Below are 20,727 nucleotides of genomic sequence, written 5' to 3'. Positions count from 1 at the left end.
ATTTTAATTGCCATTCTTTTAATTACAGGTCAAGCAAAAGAACAGAGTATAATTTCATTTGTACATAACAGAGAAAATGGCAATGGAGCAAATCAACAGTGGTTTCTTATGGAAACTATAAAGGCCATGCATTAGTATTTTTTTCCTCTGTATTTTGCACCTAAAGTCTGTGACATATTTTTAACAATTTAAACAAATGTTGTTTTCTAGCATTTTTATTTACTCTGAACATGTGGTCAGTCCCTATTTGGCTATTGGTAACACTATCTAATAGCCTGCGTGGCATATGTGACATTCGGGGAACAGAAAAAAATCTTTCAGAGAAAGAGAATGTGTGTTTCATTCTAAGATTACAAAAGATATCATTTTTTTTTCTTCAGTATGAGTGTCTTTCTCATTAACACCAGACACATGCATTAAAAACCTAAGTAGGATCAATTCTGATTTCATACTGAATTTTGGCTTCATAAAAATAGTAAAGACAAGAGAGTTGTTCACAAATAAGTTGTGTGTAAAGTGTCATACTTATGTATATACTGGCAGGTAAAAACCTTGATATTTGATACTCTGTTGCACAGATCGTCAGATCTGAGATTAAAGCTGACACTAGCTATCTGTTTCGAATTTCTGGTCTTGTTATGAACAAACATTGGTGCATGTTATACCAAAACATAATGTTTTATAATCTTTCAGTTCAATCTGGTTTCATTCTGTTATGGAAATCCCGTTTTCCATGGTCAAACTGAATCCATTTGTTTCAGATTCATATTAATTAACCTTACAATTTACAATCAAAAAACACTTTCTGACTCGAATTTTCTCAGACTGGTACAGATGTTGTCAACTGAGGTTTTAGATATTTTCTCTAATGCTGTGGTCCTTCCTTTTACACTACGCACTACAGATTACCTCGATAACACTGGTGACGGCTGTTTTTATTACCCATAGTAGAGCATGTAGGTGGTGGTGAAGTTGTGTGTCAGACAGCTTTTGAATACCTCTGTGACTACCTGTCAAAACTGGTGTAGACTGTGGTTTGCTTAGATTTCCTAGATTCTTTGAAAAAATTAGAATTACTGTCGAAGCAGTGGGCTAGTGGTTGGTCTATGTGTGCTGGTGGTTGGTGTATGCTGGAGAGTTTGATTCCAGCCCGTGTCATGTATAGATTCTACCCTTCGTAACTTCTTTTCAGCCTAAAAGTGCCAAAAGTCCTCAAACAATTTGTTAATGCTGTGTATACTTAAAAATTTATGAGGGGGGCACAGTTAATCAGTTTCCACAATCACGCCCTCAGCATTCTCACCCTCTACAGCATATCTGCTGGGCCCTGTTGCATTTGACCTCTAATGTAGAGACAAGTCACTTCATCTGCTTACACTCTAATAAGTGCTGGTGTTTTCAGATGACGTTAAAAGAGAAGTTGTTTTTTCACCAGACTGGTATGTACCTGTTCCCTCTTGGGGCCCCATGTGATAAGATACCACATGATTACTAGCATGCCTGGTGATACAAATTAAAAATGCGTATGGCTGTGGAACACAAGTGTTATGGAAAATACATCTGGGTTTTCTTGTCCACATAAAAATGTTCCCCAGAGAATCTTTCAGTGAATAGACCTTAAATATATATGTTTTTCAGTATGAAGAACATTAATATAAATGACCTACATTATAAATTAACTTTTTTCATGGATGTTCTTCATGCAACCATGAAGATGGCCATTTATTTACGTGTGTACAAGGAAATAGGGCTGTTATACGATTAATTGCGATTAATCGCATACAAAATAAAAGTTTGAGTTTGTCTAATATACAGTGCTGCTTAAAATTTTGGACAGATGCTGTAAAATGTTCTACATTTTTGCATAAATATAGCACAAAACATCATCAGAATTTCACACAAGTCCTGAAAGTTTACAAAGAGAACCCAATCAAACAAATGAGACAAAAAATATACTTTGTCATTAGGGGTGTAACGGTACACAGATGTCACATTTCGGTACGTACCTCGGTTCGAGGGTCACGGTTCGATACGATTTCGGTACAAGAAAAAAAACCAAATCTACTATGCTAGGGTTCTTTTCATTTATTTTAACCAGACAATAGTACAAATTGCTATTTTTTCCACCTACATGTGAAAATACTAAATATTATATCAAATTAATGCCATATATAAGTTGGGCTATAAAATCTGCAGTGCATGTATACATACAAGGAGTAAATACTTGAAATATATTTTAGTTAACTCATAGACAAGGGGAAAAACTGTGCGACACGTGACGTAGCGTATATATGTTGAGTTTCAGTTCAGTTTTGTGACAGAAAGGAAACTCAAATGGCAGAAAGCCACATTTTATTTCTTTTTTGTTTAAGTTGATTTTGGAATGAGGAAAGTTGATCGGCGCACACAAACACAAAACATATCAGTTCCAGGCTTCCAGCATTGCTAACTTGACAGCGCAGTTGGTAGTTTATCAAAATAAAACACAGTGAACCAAACATCAGCGCGCCCGCCTCAATAACGCAACTGAAGTACAAAGTCTATAATTTACATAATAAATAATAGTTTAGCATCTGGATGCATCGCAAATATGGAAATATTATGGAATATTTGGATTTGTGCCGAATGAGAGAGGTAGGATACAAGGCAGAACCTGATTTTACCAAGTACGACATGTTCCTGGATCAACATCTTTGTTGACCCTGGAACAACATGGTGATTAACCAATCAGATTTTAAAAAACAGTTTATAGTTTTTGTGAAGTTTAGGCCTACAATCAGTGTTTGGTGCTTGTACATCAGTGTCAATCATCTATCATTTCCTCTGATTTTAGGGATTACTCATGGGTAAGGTTAGGTTTAGATGTAGGGATGTGGTCAAGATTAAATTTTTGGATTAAAATGTTGTTCCAGGGTCAACAAAATATGTTGACCCAGGAACACATCTAACTCAGTAAGATCAGGACTTGCAGGATACAAGAGCACAAGGCTCCATTTCGCAGACAGTTGAGTGTGCAAGCCTTTGTCAGTGAGAGACGTGTTCAGAACCAGCACATGATCACTGTCTAGTGGGCTTTGTTTTCAAGTGCGCAACTCCTGGCATTCGCTGTTCTTCTGCTGGCGGTTATCAAACAGCGTTGCATTTCTGCAGGTGCCCCCTTCTGGATTTAGAAAGAATTGCCTGCATTCATTGTAAGGCCTCATGCATCGAACCGGGATGCCCGTACTGTGACGGTTTGGTACAAATACATGTATCGTTACACCCCTATTTGTCATTTATTTACTGAGAAACATGATCCAGTGCTAAATATTTGCGAGTTGCAAAAGTATATGCTTTCAGTATCTGACGTGACCCATTTTTGAAGCAATAACCGCAGGTAACATATTTTGTAACCGCTGATCAGTCCTGCACAACAGCTTGTAGGAATTTTAGCCCATTTTTCAGTACAGAAATATTGGTGGGTTTCCTCCTATGAACTGCTTGCTTCAAGTCCTTCCACAACATTTCAATTGAATTAAGGTCCAGACTTTGACTCAGGGATTCCAAATCTTTAACCTTGTTCTTCTCTAACCATTTTTCGGTATAATGACTTGTGTGCTTGTGGTCGTTATCTTGCTGCATGACCCACTTTCTTCTAAGATACAGTTCTCTGACAGATGTCAGATTTTCCTTTAGAATTTGCTGGTATAATTCAGAATTCATTTTTTCCAGCAATGATGGCAAGCCTTTCTGGCCAACATTACACTTCTCATTTAAACCCAAAAAGTTTTATTTTGGTCTCATCCGTCTACACAAGATTTGTCCAATAACCCTCTTGTGGCTTTCTTCTTGCAGCTCTGCCATTCATACCATGGTTGTTTAGTGTTCTGCTGATGATGGACGCATGAGCATTAATATTGACCAATGTGAGAAACGCCTTTATGTGCTTAAAAGTTATCCTGAGGTCCTTTGCAACCTTGCTGACTATTACAAGTCTTGCTTTGGAGGGACCTTTGTTGGTCGACCACTCCTAGGGAGGGTAATAGTGGTCCTGAATTTCCTCTATTTGTAAACAATCTGCCTGACTGTGGATTTGTGGAGTCCAAACTCTTCAGAGATGGTTTTGTAACCTTTTCTAGCCAGATGAGCAACAACAACTCTTTTTATGAGGTTCTCAGACATCTACTTTCTTCATGCCATGAATGACTTCCACAAACATGATCAGACTTCTAGATTCCTGTTCTTTAATTAACACAGGGCATACACTGGCACCTGATAGTCATCCTATTGCCTGATAACACAACTGAACACATGGAGTCTAATTTCACTTTAAAATTACCTGCTAATCCTAGAGATTCATATACTTTTGCAACTCACAGATATGTAACACTGGATCATTTTTCTCAATAAATAAATGACAAACTATATATTTTCATCTTATTTGTTTGATTGGGTTCTCTTTGTCAACTTTCAGGACTTGTGTGAAAATCTGATTAACTTTTTGGTCATATTTATGCAGAAATATAGAAAATTCTAAAGGGTTCATAAACTTTTAGGCAGCACTGTATGTGTGTGTAATTATTATGTATATTTAAATGCACACAAATTAATGTACATATTTGAAATATGTACAAAATATTATTTATTTATATGTAATATAAATTCTATAAAAAATATAACAAATACATATACTCGTAAATATTTCTTAAATATACACATGAATGTGTTTGTGTATATGTAACAATTACACACCGAACACACACATATTAGACAAATTTAAACTTTGTATATGCGATGAATCGCAATTAATCGTCTGACAGCCTTACAAGGTTGGACAAAAACAAGTTCAAAACTTCAAAACATTCTTTTGTTTCAAAATGCAAGTTTGGAAATAACATGAGGTTGAGTAATTGTTGACAGAATTTTGATTTCTGGGTTAACTGTGACCCACAGCACATGATCTGTGAAACTGTGGATGTCTTTTTCATAAATCTTTCCTGGATATTCATATCCAGCCATAGTTTCCATCTCAAGCAGCAGCATCAAAGACATTGTTGTCCTTAAATGGAAAAGATGAGAAGATTTAAGGGCCATTTATTTTTCCTCCCCCACAAAGTTTCACACTTTACTTCCCTCTTTCCCAAAAAAATAAAAAATGTCACAAAACAGATACTTCCCCAAGCAATGCTTTGGAACACTTCCAGTCAAACTAGAACAAAAGCCCAGAGCAGACTGACTGCATGTCTTTGCGTGTTTTCAGTCTCAGTTTTGGGCACACTGGTTTTGGCCTTTTCACTCTCATGTGTTGCACGCCTCTGCTTTGTGGGTGAGAGAAGCAGCGTCACAGTAGATGTCAGAGCATGAAAGGCGGGATGTGAATATAAGTAGCAATGCTCAAGCTAACACTGTGATACAATGGACACTGCAAAGCTCTGGTTTACACTGCTCTGTTTTTGTAACATCTGGATTTTGTGTCTGGCTATACGATGTGACTGGACCAAAGAGTATGCATATAATAACAAATGCTGTAAAGCCTGTCCTTCAGGTAAGACCTTTATTATATTCTCTAATTCGAGTTACACACTGTTTAAACACAGATAATTGAGACCTGAGACATCATTAATGAAACCCTTTGGAGAAAGTCAATGTTTGTTATTGCTGAAATAAGATGTTCTAACTTCATTTGAATGTCTTTTATTGTATTTTACAGGTGAGTATCCCAAAGAACCATGTTCAGATATGTGTCAGAAATGTTCAACAGCTTTTTCGGCTAAGGACAAATGTTTCTGCAAAGATAATCACGTATGTTCTAATGATAAATGTGAAAGTTGTAATCCCAGGGAGAGATGCAAACCTGGACATCAGCTGATCAGAAATGGTAAAGTGTTTTTAAAAATTATTATTAAATGAAATGACACATGTCCATAATGATTATTTATGAGCTCATTATATCTATGGGTCTTTCCTGGGGATTTTTTATGGTCAACATGTTTAAAGGGCGTGAGGGCGAAGAGACGTTAACATGGAAAAAAATACTATTTGAAATCATTTAACTGCTTTTTCTGTTTGGTGTTTTGGCAGGTGCCTTTGAATACACTTACTATTGTGAGCAATGTTCAGACAACACTTACAGTGATGCTGAGGACAGCATATGTAAACCCATTACAAAGTAAGCTTTGAGTTCATTGGAGTTGTTAAAAAAGAAGTAATGCCTTGAGATTGTTTATTAGGTGATAACTGGTTTTCTGAAATTAGGTGTGTTGGTGGTGAAATCTTCGCTGGAAACCGGACCCACAATGCAAGATGTGCCTCTTCTGGTTTGTACTTTTTACTACTGACTTATATAAAGCAGACTGTCATTATGGGGTTCATATGCCTGTTGACCATGAATTTCCATTTATATCACATATCGAGGAGTGACAACCAAAAAGGCGTAAGTGACATTACTGAAGTGGCAAAACAAAAATGTTCCATAGTTTGATCTGACTTTGTGTACTGATTTCAACCTTTATAATAAGAAATTGTACACTCATGGATGACAGTATAGTTTTGCTCTGGAGGTTTATCTCCATTTCACCCAAAATGTCACTTACATCCTTCTGGTTCTCATCCCTCGATATTTGTAATTAAAATGTATCATATCTGGTCATCATACTATCTGAATAATGTTTTTATGGTCACTTTTTTTTATCAATTTAATGGATTTCTAAAAGGATGGTCTTTTGAATGGTAATAAAATTTGAAATCTGAATTTTAAAATTCCCAAATAATTCCAGAATTTCCATTACCGTGGCAGTGGGAACCCTTTAAATTTATGGAATGTATATACTATTACAGGTTAAATAACGTACATATATATACACACACTATCGGTCAAAAGTTTTTGAACAGTACGATTTTAAATGTTTTTTAAAGAATTCTCTTCTCCTCACCAAGCCTGCATTTTTTTTTAATCCAAAATACGGCAAAAGCAGTAATATTGTGAAATATTTTTACTATTTAAAATAACTGCTTTCTATGTAAATATATTTCAAAATGTAATTTATTCCTGTGATCAAACCTAAATTTTCAGCTTCATTGCTTCAGTCTTCAGTGTCACATGATCCTTCAGAAATCATTCTAATATGCTAGTTTGCTGTTCAAGAAACATTTATTATTATTATTATTATACAATCAGCATTTATCTGATATAAAAGGCTTTTGTAACATTATACACTATACTATTCAAAAGCTTGGAGCTTTTTTTCTTTGGAAAGAAATTATAGAAGTTAATACTTTTATTTAGCAAGGATGCTTTAAATTGATCAAAAGTGATGATGAAGACATTTATAATGTTACAAAAGATTTATATTTTAGATAAATACTGTTCTTCTGAACTTTCTATTCAAAAAATCTACTCAGAAATTTTCAGCATAATAGAATAATAATACTAATACTAATGCATGTTTTTCGAGCAGCATATCAGAATATTAGAATGATTTCTGAAGGATCATGTGACTAGAGTAATGGTGCTAAAAGTTCAGCTTGAAATCACAGGAATAAATAAAATGTTAAAATATATTCAAATAGAAAGCAGTTTAAAAACGGTTTATAAAGTGACTTTAAAAACATTAAAAGTCTTACGGTTCAAAAATTTTGGACTGGTAGTAGTAGCCCTTGTTTTTCCTTTTGATTTTCTGTGTTTAAGAAATGCTTTTCTCATTTTTCCACAGTCACAACAGTTCACCCAGCAAAAGAAGAAAAACAAGAGAGCCATACTATTGATTATTTAATGGTGGCCAGTTTAGCAATCACTTTGTTGACCTGCATGATTTTTATCATGTATACTGCTTTTAAATTTTTCAGATACAAGATGCTCAGAAAAAGTAAGTGACATTTTCATGTTTGTCCAATTTCTAGTTCTCTAATCATACATTTCTCACATTTCATTTCTAGTCTTATCATACTAGTAAACCTTTTGGAAACTTTTTTTTAATAAATGAAATTCCTATGTCTGATATAATCACATCTTTCCACAGTAAGCAAACAGTGCACACATAATTGCAAACTATCCAAGGAGGAGGAGGGTGAGGAAGATGACTCCAAGTCAGAGATCTCAGAAGTCCCTTTCAAGCATGATCTCTACAGCTTTCCATGAAGGTTCTTTGCTTGTGAAGAACACTGCACAGAGGTGTCATCATCTCAGTTTCAAAACGCATTCATAAAAGGAGGAATAAGCAGAAAGTGAGATGTTTATGTTTGCCATGATGCATAATTTGCTCTCTGAAGCTGAGCTTAGCAAGACGTGCAAGGGGAGTGATGCTTCCTGTGAACTTTATATGTTACCTTGTAAGTGTAAAAACGGTTAAAAGACAGGTTTTCACATTTTCCACAAGTAAACAGTTTGCATTTATGCAATTAAGCAACGTGTGTATTTAAACATTATAGCTGAAAGGTTTCACAACAGATTAACCTGGGAACATGGTAATGAATATAGAAGAAATACCTCATACGTATCACAAAAGATTAACAGACACAACTGCAAGCTTCATATTTGTCTTTTTTTTGATGTTCTTCTAATTTCTTTTTTGTCGCATGTGATCTGTGTTCTCTGTTTGCTTGTATGTGCTATTTCTGCTTTAATATGATTATTTCACATCTGTTTTGACTATATTTGACTGTTAAGCATATATATTTATATAAGCGTATAATGTTTTTCAATGTCAGGTATATGTACCAATTTCTATAGCCTACAAGTTCTGTACATATAAAATCCATCATTTCAATACTTTTGCCAAACAAAACTCTTTGTCTTCTTGTTGCATGTTAAGCTTGGACTATGCATTTGAAAATGTGTAATATTTTAAATATTTTCACTGGTACTACTGATATGGTAATAGACATTTTCTGTAAATATTGTAAAAACAAGTGTTTCAGCAATTTTGTGTACATCTGATTTGAATTTATTAAATTGTATTATGGTCATTATCATTATGGAGTTGTAGCATTGTATTACAATGCCTTTTAGAAATACAAATTTATTTTATTATTGTTTAGTGTACATGGTAAATATATTTCAGGTTCTACATAACAAAAGTTTTATGAAAACTGGGACTGGAACAACAAAGTAAACACCCCAGTTAATAAATAATACATTTATCATACTATTATTAAGAAGTGTATGTTAATATTATTTAAATGTTAACTAACAACGTTTTTTTTTATATATCAGCTAACATTAACAAAGATTAATAAATACTCCAATATATGTGACCCCGGACCACAAAACCAGCCTTAAGTAGCACATATATACTTGTAGCAATAGCCAAGAATGCATTGTCATGGTCAAAATTATTTTTCTTTTATGCCAAAAATCACTGGGATATTAAAGATCATGTTCCATGAAGATATTTTGTACATTTCTTACCCTAAATATATCAAAACTTCATTTTTGATTAGCAATATGCATTGCTAAGACCTTAATTTGGACCATTTTAAAGGCGATTTTCTCAATATTTTTGCACCCTCAGATTTCAGATTTTAAAATAGTTGTATCTCGGCCAAATTGTCCTATCCTAACAAACCATATATCACTGGAAAGCTAATTTATGATTTTCAGATGATGTATTAATTCTGGAAAAAAACTATACATATTAGTTAACATAAACTAACAATGAAACATATTTCTAATTTATTCACTTTTTAATATATATATATATATATATATATATATATATATATATATATATATATATATATATATATTAATTTTTAACATTTAGCCTTTTATTATTAAAAAGTGTCTGTTAATATTGTTGAATGGGTCTAATGACATGAACTAACAATGAACCGTGTGTTCTTATCGCTAACATAAACCAAGATTAATAAATACTCCAAAATATCTATTGTTAATTGTTGGTGTTAGTGAACTAACTTATACGAACTTACTGCAGAGTACCATAAAACTGGATAAAAACCTATTAACAGCAGTAGTATGTGTCTGTCTACATATGATAGCCTGCGCAAGAGTGGCGCAGCGTCAACGTTTATGAACACACTCTGAGTTCGCAAACGTTTCACAGTCATATGACAGCGGTCAGTTCCTCCCAAACACTACGTTACGATTCTAGTGGTGAAAAACATTGCAAACAACCAAAACCATCACAGACCTGTTTAATATAGCGTCAAAATGTTGGCACTCATTAACCGCCTCCTGGACTGGTTTAAGTCTCTCTTCTGGAAGGAAGAAATGGAGTTAACCCTCGTCGGGCTGCAGTATTCGGGGAAAACGACGTTTGTTAACGTAATCGCGGTGAGTGTTTGCGGTTAGCATGAGCTAGTTCAAGAAATCCAAAAGACGAATGTCAGTCCAGTATACCAGGCACTTACCACGCTTGCTTACAGATAATAGATAATGAAGCTAAATTAACATAAAATCGAAGTTTATGACTGTTCAAAACCTACTCAGGGGGCGTAATTTTACGTTTTTGGAAAGCTAACCGGCTAACGTTAGCTCCTGGATGACCATCAATAATTTGATTGCGTACTGGGTGGTTTGTTTTGACTTCAGTTGACAGTTTACTACATACATATTGCAAAATGAGCTCCACATATCACTGGCTCTATAAAGTACTTGTTATAATGTCATCTCAGTTTAATCCTAGACCATTTTGTTTTCTTGATCTGAGCTTTAGAGAGAAATCAAAATCCAATTGGTGGTAGCAACTTTCTGTAACTAATTGGATGTGTTGGTTATGCTATGGATAGTTAAAAAGTGTTTTTGTTATTGTGTAAGTGAAAAGTAGCTCGGACTAATTCATGCAGGAATAATTGGAGTTAACTTATTTATTCTTATCCCATGTATGTGAATGTCAACCCAGTGTGTTATTCTCAGGTTTCACGCAGTCATTTTTCTAATTGTGCATGAAGAAATCAACAACACTTGAGAAATACAATGATGTGAACATTTCAGATGTGTAAGTTTTGTATAAAAAGCAGGTTTATTTTACATACAGTGGGTCAGCACATCATGGGTGCCATCATATTGGCTTCACATGATCAACCATGCAATTTATACAGTTGCTACTACTACTAATAATATTAAAAATAACACAATTATCATAGATGCACCATGTATATCCGTCCTGCAAAGAGTCATACCTTTCTTGTGACCGTCATTGGTAGCAACCATAGCCGCATAAAATATAAACTACTAATAATATGAAAAATAATTGTGTAAAATGAAAGTTTGAATAAAGAATGTTTATTATATGGAAATGTATGAGAGTCAGAAAAACAGCCACATTTCAAGCAGCAGCCATTTGTATACAAACTTGGCCAAAAGTCATCCGTGTAAAGTCCTAAACCCCTGGTAATATATGAACACCTAAGAGCTATGTAAACATAAACAAAAATGCACTGAGTGCACCTTTGTAGAAGAAAGAGGTTAACCAACTCTTTCGGTTTATTAATCAGAGCCTGAACAGGATTTCATGCTCAAATATCCTGTTGTTTGTTTGGTTGATGAGCTTGTTTTTGCTGTTGGGAGACTGGATGTATGAGCTAGGAAGCATATGCATCATCTTGCTTTTATATCTTCTCCACAACATCATTATTCATAATGGAGGTATCATCAATCAAAAGTGTCACTTATTAAAATGTATGCACATATACAGGCAAGACAGTGACATACTTGATACTTTTTCTCCATAGGCCTGTATGTGAGTAATACATTTCTAATAATATATACCATTCCTTGGCATTGCATTGAGTTATGTTGTTGGTGTAGCAAGTGCCCTGAATCTGACTGGACCACATTTGGAGGCAAAAACACAAAAGTATATAACCTCACGTGCTCAAGCATGTAGGACTTGTTCTGCAAGATCATTACTAACCCTGATCCTAATCCGAACTAAAGACAGAGCAGTGCACAGTGCACAATGTACAAAAGTAATTGTTGTAAATGAAAAATACAATACAACTGGTTGGGTAGTTAAAGGTTTAGTGTAATTTTAATAGTATTGTGCAATAAATAATAAAAAATCATTCTTAAATGTTAAATAAGTTTGATCTATCTTTAATCCCTTTCCCCTTAATGTGGACGCAGAATCAGTTCTTATATTTAAAGTGTAGTTAAAGAATTGCAGTACCTTGTTTTTGGTGCATTTTACAGTATGTTTGGGTGCCAGTCTGATCATGTTTTTAGTGCTTGGTGTGGTGTCATTCAACCTTATTTTTTTTATGTCTTAATGATAGTATTCTGCTTAGGTAGTGTTCTTTGGATGATCCAGTTTTAATCTGTTGTTACAATTCTCTTTGAATCAATATTAAAAACATTTGTGCTGCTTAATATTTTGTGGAAACGTTGATTTGAATATGAAGTAAAAAAAACAGCATTTATTTGAAATATTTTACAATATTTTTAGCAATGTGAAAGTAATGTGTATATTCAGTGTACAGTCTTCATTAAAAAGTTTGTCATGGTTTGTCAATCACTTCAGTTTCTGTCTGCATTTTGTATGCACATATGCGTGTGTGTGTTTGTATGAATTTAGACAATGTGGGAGTTTCTGGCATTAGTCACAAGACTCAGACGCATTTTAATGCTGTTCTTCCTGGTCATGTGACGTCCCCATCATGTGATTTTGGTGCATGAGTACACAATAAGATAATGTACCGGTCACAGTAGTTCAGTTACATTTCTTCTTTATCTGCCTTGGTACAAGGCTAGATACTGTAAGGTTGAAATGCATCTTATAATGTGCTAAAATAAGAAAGGTTTTCATATTTCAATTGTGTTGCCCAGAAGGCTTAGATGTTCAGTGGTGCCTATATTTGTAGATCTGACTTCTGTAATCACTTCCCTCAAACTGCTGGAGAGCACGTGTGGACTTTCTTGAAAATGTTTTCAGATTGTTCCTCTCCTGAAAAGGTCTGATTGACCTTTTGAGTCGGAGTTTTTTGAAGCCCAAGATCTTCTGCATGCCTAACATGCTTATGAATCATGAGTATGCTAAAGGTCTTAAAACCTGGAGCCCCTTCTTAAGCAGTGGTGTACATATCATGTGACTGACTACATAGGTCAGATTCATCATCAAACCTTATGAATTGGTCACATTAGCCCCCTTTTTTTGCATTTTGTATCATGTAATATTATGTAATATTCATTGGTTATATTCAGTTTTTCCTCTTGGATGTTTGATATTGTTTGGTTCAAGTAAACAGGATTTGACGTTGGGACCAGAGAATTGATGTTAAATGTTGAGTAGGGTTCATTTCAAGTTCATACAGTAAAAGAATACATTTCAGAATATCAGAATATTCAAAATATCAAGCTGCATTTTCTGATTGAGTGTTGAAATGTTGTTACTAGACATGGAAAAGCAGACAGAGGGAATTTCCCTCATCAAGGCAGACCACCTCAACTCTGAATCATCGAAGGAGATGCTCATGTGATTTTAAACATGTTTCTTTCTTGTTTCTTTTTTATTTATAGTAGTAAAAATGAATTCCTGATTATATAGAAACACATATGTGACCCTGGACCACAAAACCAGTCATTAGTCGCCTGGGTATATTTGTAGCAACAGCCAACAATACATTGCATGGGTCAAAATTATAGATTTTTCTTTTATGCCAAATATCATTAGGATGTTAAGTAAAGATCATGTTCCATTAAGATATTTAGTACATTTCCTACTGAAAATATATCAAAATTACATTTTTGATTAGTAATATGCATTGCTAAGAACTTCATTTAGACAACTTTAAAGGCGCATTTTGATTTTTTTTTTTGCACCCTCAGATTCCAGATTTTCAAATAGTTGTGTCTCAACCAAATATTCTCCTATCCTAATAAACTCAATTAAATCTCAATTTTAAAAAAATGACCCTTATGACTGGTTTTGTGGTCCAGGGTCACATATTTATTGTTGTTATTAATATTGTATATTTTTATTGATGTGCAAGACAGTAAGGTACAGAAAGATCGTAGAGATTAAGAAAAATATATTTGTTTATTTTGTGTTTTCTAACCAGACGCACTGCAGCAGAGTTTGTTTGATGCATCATTTAATGAATTGCCGTCTCACAGCCTCCAGGAGAATAGCTTTTGCTATCTTCACTCCACCATCTTTATATAGCCTCTTGCTGTGCAATCATTTCAGCGCCTCAGGTGGAAACTTCATCTCCTGAGGTGACCATGTGTGAACTGGTATCTCATTAATTGTTCAAATGGAGCAACAAGTGCAATTATGTTTTCCTCAGAGCACAGAGATGGAGGAGCTTCTACCCTGCCATATTTGCACCTGGTGCTCAAACAAACTGTATCAGAATATCTTGTTGACTTACGCAGCTCTGTCTGGATCTCTCCAAGTAATGATGGCTGATAGTATGAAGGAGCTAGTTATCTTTTTCCCTGTTGCCAGACAGTCTGAGACACTGTGCTGACTCAGTATCCCTTTGTTCACTATTAGCGGCAAGAGCCATGCAGCCAGAGGTTTTGACACTGCAATCCTTAGCTGTTTTTTGTATAGTGTACTGCAAGGCAACATGCATATTCTCAGTTATTTTTCACTTTGTAAACATGTTGTCAAGTACTTTGAATTCACTGAGAAAAAAGATTCAGTGTTTTAGTTTGCATGATTGGGAGACAATTCCTGGTGTGAACATGAATGTTTGTCAAGTGCAGTTATTTCCATTGTCTTTTTTTGCATTGTGCAATAAAGTATGATCACTATTATTAGCCAGTGGAGGAAAATACATCTGCAGATATGACTATGCAGTCAAGAACTGAATGAGTGTGTCAGAATACTGGGAGGTGGTCCTGATGTTTAGAAAGTTTTACTGGCAATAACATGACAAATATGTGAAAGTGTTTAAGGGGAGGGAATTTTCTCTTAATAAAGGCAGACCGCATCAAAACAGGAGATGTGGTCTTGTGGTTTAGATGCAGTTTGAATAGTCCTGGTTCTTTACTGGTTATTAATGACGTGATTGATAGTACAAAGATGAGTAAGTGAAAGGGTGGACAGATTTATTTTTGAGATTGTCGTTTGAATAAACATGCAGAATGTAGTACTTCTATTGCAACCGCAAAATTACACATCGATTACAAGCACTTCAAGCAGTTGACGTTTGGTGCCATATGTTACGATGGTGTGAGATACTGGCACAAAACCTTTATTTGGCAGAAGAGTTGATCGTGGCAATGACCTGAATTTGAGATTTTCGGTAGGTCTGGCAATATACCACGCAGAAAATTCCTTAGGCTGGCTTGAGGTACTTTCATTATGAATCATAGATTAAATATATGTTTCTGATGGGAGGCCCTTAAATACCAAAGATTGAAGGCCTACGCTTACAGCAACAGGAAAAGAAATTGGGCGTCAAAACCACAAAAAAAAAAAAAAAAAAAAAAAAAAAAACTATTTTAGGTGACAATGAAAGCTATTCACCAACTGCGCTAAGTCCAACTCCATGAGTTAATATCTGCTCTCTCTCTTTTTTTATTTCCAGTCAGGCCAGTTCAGCGAAGACATGATTCCAACGGTCGGGTTCAACATGAGGAAGGTCACAAAAGGCAACGTCACCATCAAGGTTTGGTCCTAATGATTAATCATAGCATGGCGTAAATAATAAATATTGAAACTAACATGGGTCTGATTATTGTGCAGATCTGGGATATAGGAGGTCAGCCGAGGTTCAGGAGCATGTGGGAGCGATACTGTCGTGGGGTGAATGCAATAGTGTAAGTATCTATCAGGTATTCTCAATTATGAAGTAGTAAAAGGTGCATCCTTTCATTTCTCTTTCACTTTCTCTCAAAGTTACATGGTGGACGCAGCAGACCGGGAGAAGGTTGAAGCTTCCAGAAACGAGCTGCACAATCTTTTAGACAAGCCGCAGTTACAAGGAATTCCTGTAAGGCACTTGTCCTTGTTTTTACAGCTCATCATTGCTTAAACTGCTTCATTGAATTAGTGCTTTGTGTTTCAGGTGTTGGTTCTCGGGAATAAGAGAGATCTACCTAATGCATTGGATGAGAAACAGCTAATTGAAAAAATGTAAGAAGCACAACACCACACATGCAGTAGATGTTTCCTCCCTATTTTTCACTTTTTTTTTTTTTTTCACAACATGGAACAAAAATGCATAAGTAGATTTATTGATATTATTGAAATTAAAATGTTGAATGAAAATAATTTACTTCCTCAGATTAATATCCGTTTCAGCTGTCATCTCGGTCACATAGGTGGGGGAAAAATTGTTAAAGTGTTAAAATAAACTGCCTTTTTTATTTTTTTGTACTGTTTTCTGAAGTTCACTGATGTTATCAAGATTTTTAGATAAAAAACAATAGGCTTTTTTCTGTTTTGTTTTTAACCCCCCCTCCTCGGATTGCTCTGTTTGAATAGGTGTGGCGGATTGTAGACTCACCCATTGCTATGATCGGCTAACAGTTGTGTGTGTTTAACAGCGTACATCCTTCACAGATCGACATATAAATAATCAGTACATATCAAACATCTGTAATAACAGACAAAGCAATAGTAACCACATAATTAAAAACAGTTACTCACACTAAAAATAAAGTTCATCCACTCTTTCCTAACATTGGGATCAAAAGGAAAGCAATGCAAAGATTGTTTCTCCACAACTTGGCACTGCACAGCATCTTATTGTATTCAGAGCCATCTTTATCTTTTGGTTTCTGTGTAGACTTGCTTATGCCATTCTCGTTATTTACACTATATGCGCAAATTGTGGGCGGGACTTAACAGGCAGTGATGTAGAAGCAGGTGTTGATCTTCTGCAGAAGCAGTGTTTAGTCACACTATTGCATCATATAGTTGGCACATTCCACAACCTGTTGTTTTGGCAGACTGGCTTCAATATAAGCTGGTTTTAGACTATCGAGAAAGTTTGTGAGACATTCTGGAACATACAGGATGTTTTTATAGTGCAATGACCTCTTGTATGTCAGAAGATCAAAGGAATTTTGGTTTCTCAGTTGCTTTCTGACCCCTTTAACCAGTATAGCGTTTTATACTATACTATATCTCTCTCTAGCACATCTGCCTAACTGTTTGCCAAAATTGGTGCACTGAGTGCTATGATTTCTCCCATTCATATATTTACGATTGGACTGTCTTTTACAGTCTGATCACATTCTGCCAAATCATATGATGTTAATAAGATTACCTTGTCATCGTAGAAAATGTAATATAATTATAATAATTAGGAAATTGCATTACTGGCTCTGGTCATCTCGGTTTCTTTATTTTTATCTTCATTTATAAAGGAATGCTCTATTTGTAAAAATCAGTTACCGAGGAAGATAATCATATTCATTTTAGTCACTCTTTTGTAACCACATGTTTATGCCAGTGTCAGATTGAGGCTCCTTTTAATGTTTTCTATGAATTGTGTGAAAATTAGATGAGTCACAATATCTAGACCTGAACCCATCTGTCTGGATGAAATTGAAAGGGTTGTGTGGTTTGGGGGTCTCATGCTGATGCAAAAATTACTGCCATCTATTGGCTAAGAGTTGTATGTGCTTCATTTGCTCTTGTTGAAGGACTAGGTCAAAAGTTTACATACACCTTGAAGAATCTGCAAAATGTTAATGTTACCAAAATAAGAGGGATCATACAAAATGCATGTTGTTTTTTTATTTAGCACTGACCTGAATAAGATATTTCACATAAAAGAAACAAAAAATAATTTATAAAAATGACCAAGTTCAAAAGTTTACATACACTTCTCTTTTGTTTTTTTTTGTTTTTTTGTAGTGATGGTTGTTATTGAGTCCCTTGTTTGTCCTGAACAGTTAAACTGCCTGCTGTTTTTCAGGTCCCTCAAATTCTTTGGTTTCTCAGCATTTTTGTGTATTTGAACTTTTACCAACAATGACTGTATAATTTTGAAATCAGTCTTTTCACACTGAGGACAACTGAGGGACTCATATGCAGCTGAGGTTCGATAAGTACCTGTACGGGTGAAAACTTTTTGAATTTGAAGATCAGGGTAAATTTAACTTAATTAAGGGACTCTATTACTATGAACAACTATCACTAAACAAAAAAAGCTGTGGATCATTCAAGTAACAACAGTATTAGTGAATCAAGCGTATGTAAACTTTTGAACGGGGTCATTTAAATAAAAAAAATAACATGCATTTTGTATGATCCCTCTTATTTTGGTCAAATAATTATCATTTTGCAGATTCTCCAAGATGTATGTAAACTTGTAACTAGTCAGCCTGAAAGGAAGCGATACCATATAAGTGGTTTTATTTATTCTCTCATGTGCTGTTTCTTTAGGAACTTGGCTGCTATTCAGGACCGGGAGATTTGCTGCTACTCTATTTCCTGCAAAGAGAAAGATAACATTGGTAAGTAATGTTCCGTGAGGATGATGTGCTATTTGAAGTTGCTGATCTGCTTTACTTACATGGCACCTGTTATGTCCCCTGAACCTCACAGACATTACACTTCAATGGCTAATCCAGCACTCAAAGTCGAGAAGAAGCTGAAAATGTCTTCAGAGGGCCCAAGTTGATCCGCTGCCATGTTACTCTCACACCACATCCTGCTCACTTTGTGAAACTGTACAGTTCTCCATACCGCCCCCCTCACACTACCCTGCTCGTCTGTTCCCATAATTCTTCACAAGCTCCTCTTCCCAACTGCATCAGTTATGTCAAAGATACATCAGTCGCTAAAAGATGCTAGCCTGCAGAATGAGTTCCTCCACCTCTTACAGCCTGCTGTCAGATGAACATTACGGATTCGTGGTTTCGCAAATCCCAGCAGCTCCAGTGGTCTCCACTTGGGGTTTCCTGAACAAATCTATTTAAATACTGAGAAGAAACGTTAATATCGTGTTCTGCCTTTTTTCTCCAGTCTGTCAGGTTATGCTCTTGAGAGCGTGTAATATCGTTTGGACTGTTGCTTTTATTTCTTTCCTTTTCTCTTTTCCGCCCCAAATCGTCTCTTGAGAAATCTGTAATATTTAAATATGAGGAGCAATCCAGTAAATGAACAGCTCAACAGAAATGTACAAATGATGATACAGAAAGATTTTTACAGAAGTGAGTGCAAGTTTATTTGAGAGGATGAATGTTTTGTTGGTTAAAGGTTTTCATTTAGCTCAGTGATGTCTTTGTCCTGTTCATGAACTGAGAGAGAGAGAGTAGGTGAAGTTAAAGTGCCTTGTGCAGTGTATCTGTCCCTCAAGATAAACAGTATACCGGGTGTGCCTGCCTGGAACTAGATTGGATAAAGACAGGTTACTTTGAACTGCAAGAACCGAAGGCATGCTTTTTAAGGTAGATTATTGTACTGTTGTCATTATCAGCTAAATATTTGTGAAAAGAGGCAAATGTTGGGAACCCCACTATTATCAATGCACTTTTGTAAATATGATGAACCAATAAATAGATTGTCAACATGTAGGAGGAATCTTGCATTGTTGTGGCTGATTTTTATTTTGTTTTGTTGTTTTTTTTATCTCAAGTTATGGTGAATCAAGTATATAAAGCTATACATGTTATCTCAAGTTTTCTTTTTCTTTTTTTTTCAAACAGCTACTGCTAATTAAAACAACAAAACATTGCTACTTAAAATCAACCTGCGGCCTACACATTTTAAAATATTTTGGTGTAAGATTTCAGTTTACATTTTTTGTAGCAACTAAAAAAAGTTAATGTGATATTTGTAACTAAGGTTGTGTACATTGCTGTACTTTATATAGTATATATCAGTGTTTTATTGCGATGTTAACATCAACATTATAATACTGCTTCTATTAAAAATGAATTGTAAATAAAAATAAGCAAAAATAGGATTTTTTATTAATTAGTATATGACATATTTTCACTTATTTTATAAATAACAAATTTATAAAACACTGATAAATTTATCAATTTTTAAAATTGTTTTAACCATTGACATTTATACAAATTTATAAAATATGTGTATTATATATACATAAACACATTGTCATTGAAAGGTTTGGGATCAGTAAAATTTTAATGTTTTTTTCTTATGCTCTAAAAATAGAGAAAAAAAAATCCAAAATATAGAATAAAATTGTGAAATATTATTGCAATTTAAAATAACTGTTTTCTATTTAATATACTTTAAAGTATAATTTATTCCTGTCAAGAAAAGCTGATTTTTCAGCATCACTACTCCAGTACTCCATTACTGACACTCAGTGTCACATGATCCTTCAGAAATCTGCTGACTTATAATCAATGTTGGAAACTGTTGTGCTGCTTAATATTTTTTGGGGCCTGTGATGCTTTTTTCAGGATAATTTGATTAAAACAAAATACTATATACACTATTATTCAAAATATTGGGATCAGTAAATTTCTTTCTTTCTTTTCTTTTCTTTTCTTTTTTTTTTTTTTTTTTAAGAAATTAATACTTTTATTGGGCAAGGATGTGTTAAACAGATAAAAAGTGATAGTAAATAGTTTTTTTTTTTATTTTGAATAAATGCTGTACTTTTTACCATTTATTCATCAAAGAAAAAGTATCACAGGTTCAAATAAAAAACTGATAATAAATCAGCATATTAGAATGACTTCTGGAGGATCATGTGACACTGAAGACTGTAGTAATGGCTAATGAAAATTCAGCACTGCGTCACAGAAATAAATTCTGTTTTAGAGTATATTAAAATAGGAAACCAATATTAGAAATTGCAATAATATTTCACAATATTGCTGTTTTTTTTCTGTATTTTTGATCAAAT

At 34.5% G+C, this 20,727-nt stretch overlaps 2 protein-coding genes across 2 annotated transcripts; both read left to right on the top strand.

Annotated features, from left to right (window-relative positions):
• Positions 1–5,225: 5,225 nt before the first annotated feature.
• Positions 5,226–9,009, top strand: tnfrsf18 (tumor necrosis factor receptor superfamily, member 18). Its single transcript, XM_051113140.1, has 6 exons — positions 5,226–5,524; positions 5,690–5,857; positions 6,061–6,148; positions 6,235–6,296; positions 7,692–7,844; positions 7,998–9,009. Exons 1-6 carry the CDS (start codon positions 5,395–5,397, stop codon positions 8,114–8,116), a joined length of 720 nt encoding a protein of 239 aa, XP_050969097.1. The 5' UTR covers positions 5,226–5,394; the 3' UTR covers positions 8,117–9,009.
• A 1,032-nt stretch (positions 9,010–10,041) lies between these two features.
• Positions 10,042–19,424, top strand: arl8ba (ADP-ribosylation factor-like 8Ba). Its single transcript, XM_051112996.1, has 7 exons — positions 10,042–10,270; positions 15,475–15,555; positions 15,633–15,706; positions 15,786–15,879; positions 15,955–16,022; positions 18,285–18,355; positions 18,447–19,424. The coding sequence occupies exons 1-7, from the start codon at positions 10,148–10,150 to the stop codon at positions 18,494–18,496; spliced, it is 561 nt and encodes a 186-aa protein (XP_050968953.1). The 5' UTR covers positions 10,042–10,147; the 3' UTR covers positions 18,497–19,424.
• Positions 19,425–20,727: the final 1,303 nt, after the last annotated feature.

This window comes from Labeo rohita, chromosome 6 (genome assembly GCF_022985175.1).
Source record: "Labeo rohita strain BAU-BD-2019 chromosome 6, IGBB_LRoh.1.0, whole genome shotgun sequence".
Classification (NCBI taxonomy): domain Eukaryota; kingdom Metazoa; phylum Chordata; class Actinopteri; order Cypriniformes; family Cyprinidae; genus Labeo; species Labeo rohita.
This window is presented reverse-complemented; position numbering and strand designations above follow the sequence as displayed.

Bases quoted from the DNA above. Each gene is read 5' to 3' on its own strand.
- tnfrsf18 (XM_051113140.1), top strand. From the start codon at position 5,395: ATGGACACTGCAAAGCTCTGGTTTACACTGCTCTGTTTTTGTAACATC. The intron at 5,858-6,060 runs GTAAAGTGTTTT...GTGTTTTGGCAG, and splicing joins ACATCAGCTGATCAGAAATG to GTGCCTTTGAATACACTTAC. The intron at 6,297-7,691 runs GTTTGTACTTTT...ATTTTTCCACAG, and splicing joins TGCAAGATGTGCCTCTTCTG to TCACAACAGTTCACCCAGCA.
- arl8ba (XM_051112996.1), top strand. From the start codon at position 10,148: ATGTTGGCACTCATTAACCGCCTCCTGGACTGGTTTAAGTCTCTCTTC. The intron at 10,271-15,474 runs GTGAGTGTTTGC...TTTTATTTCCAG, and splicing joins CGTTTGTTAACGTAATCGCG to TCAGGCCAGTTCAGCGAAGA. The intron at 15,707-15,785 runs GTAAGTATCTAT...TTTCTCTCAAAG, and splicing joins CGTGGGGTGAATGCAATAGT to TTACATGGTGGACGCAGCAG.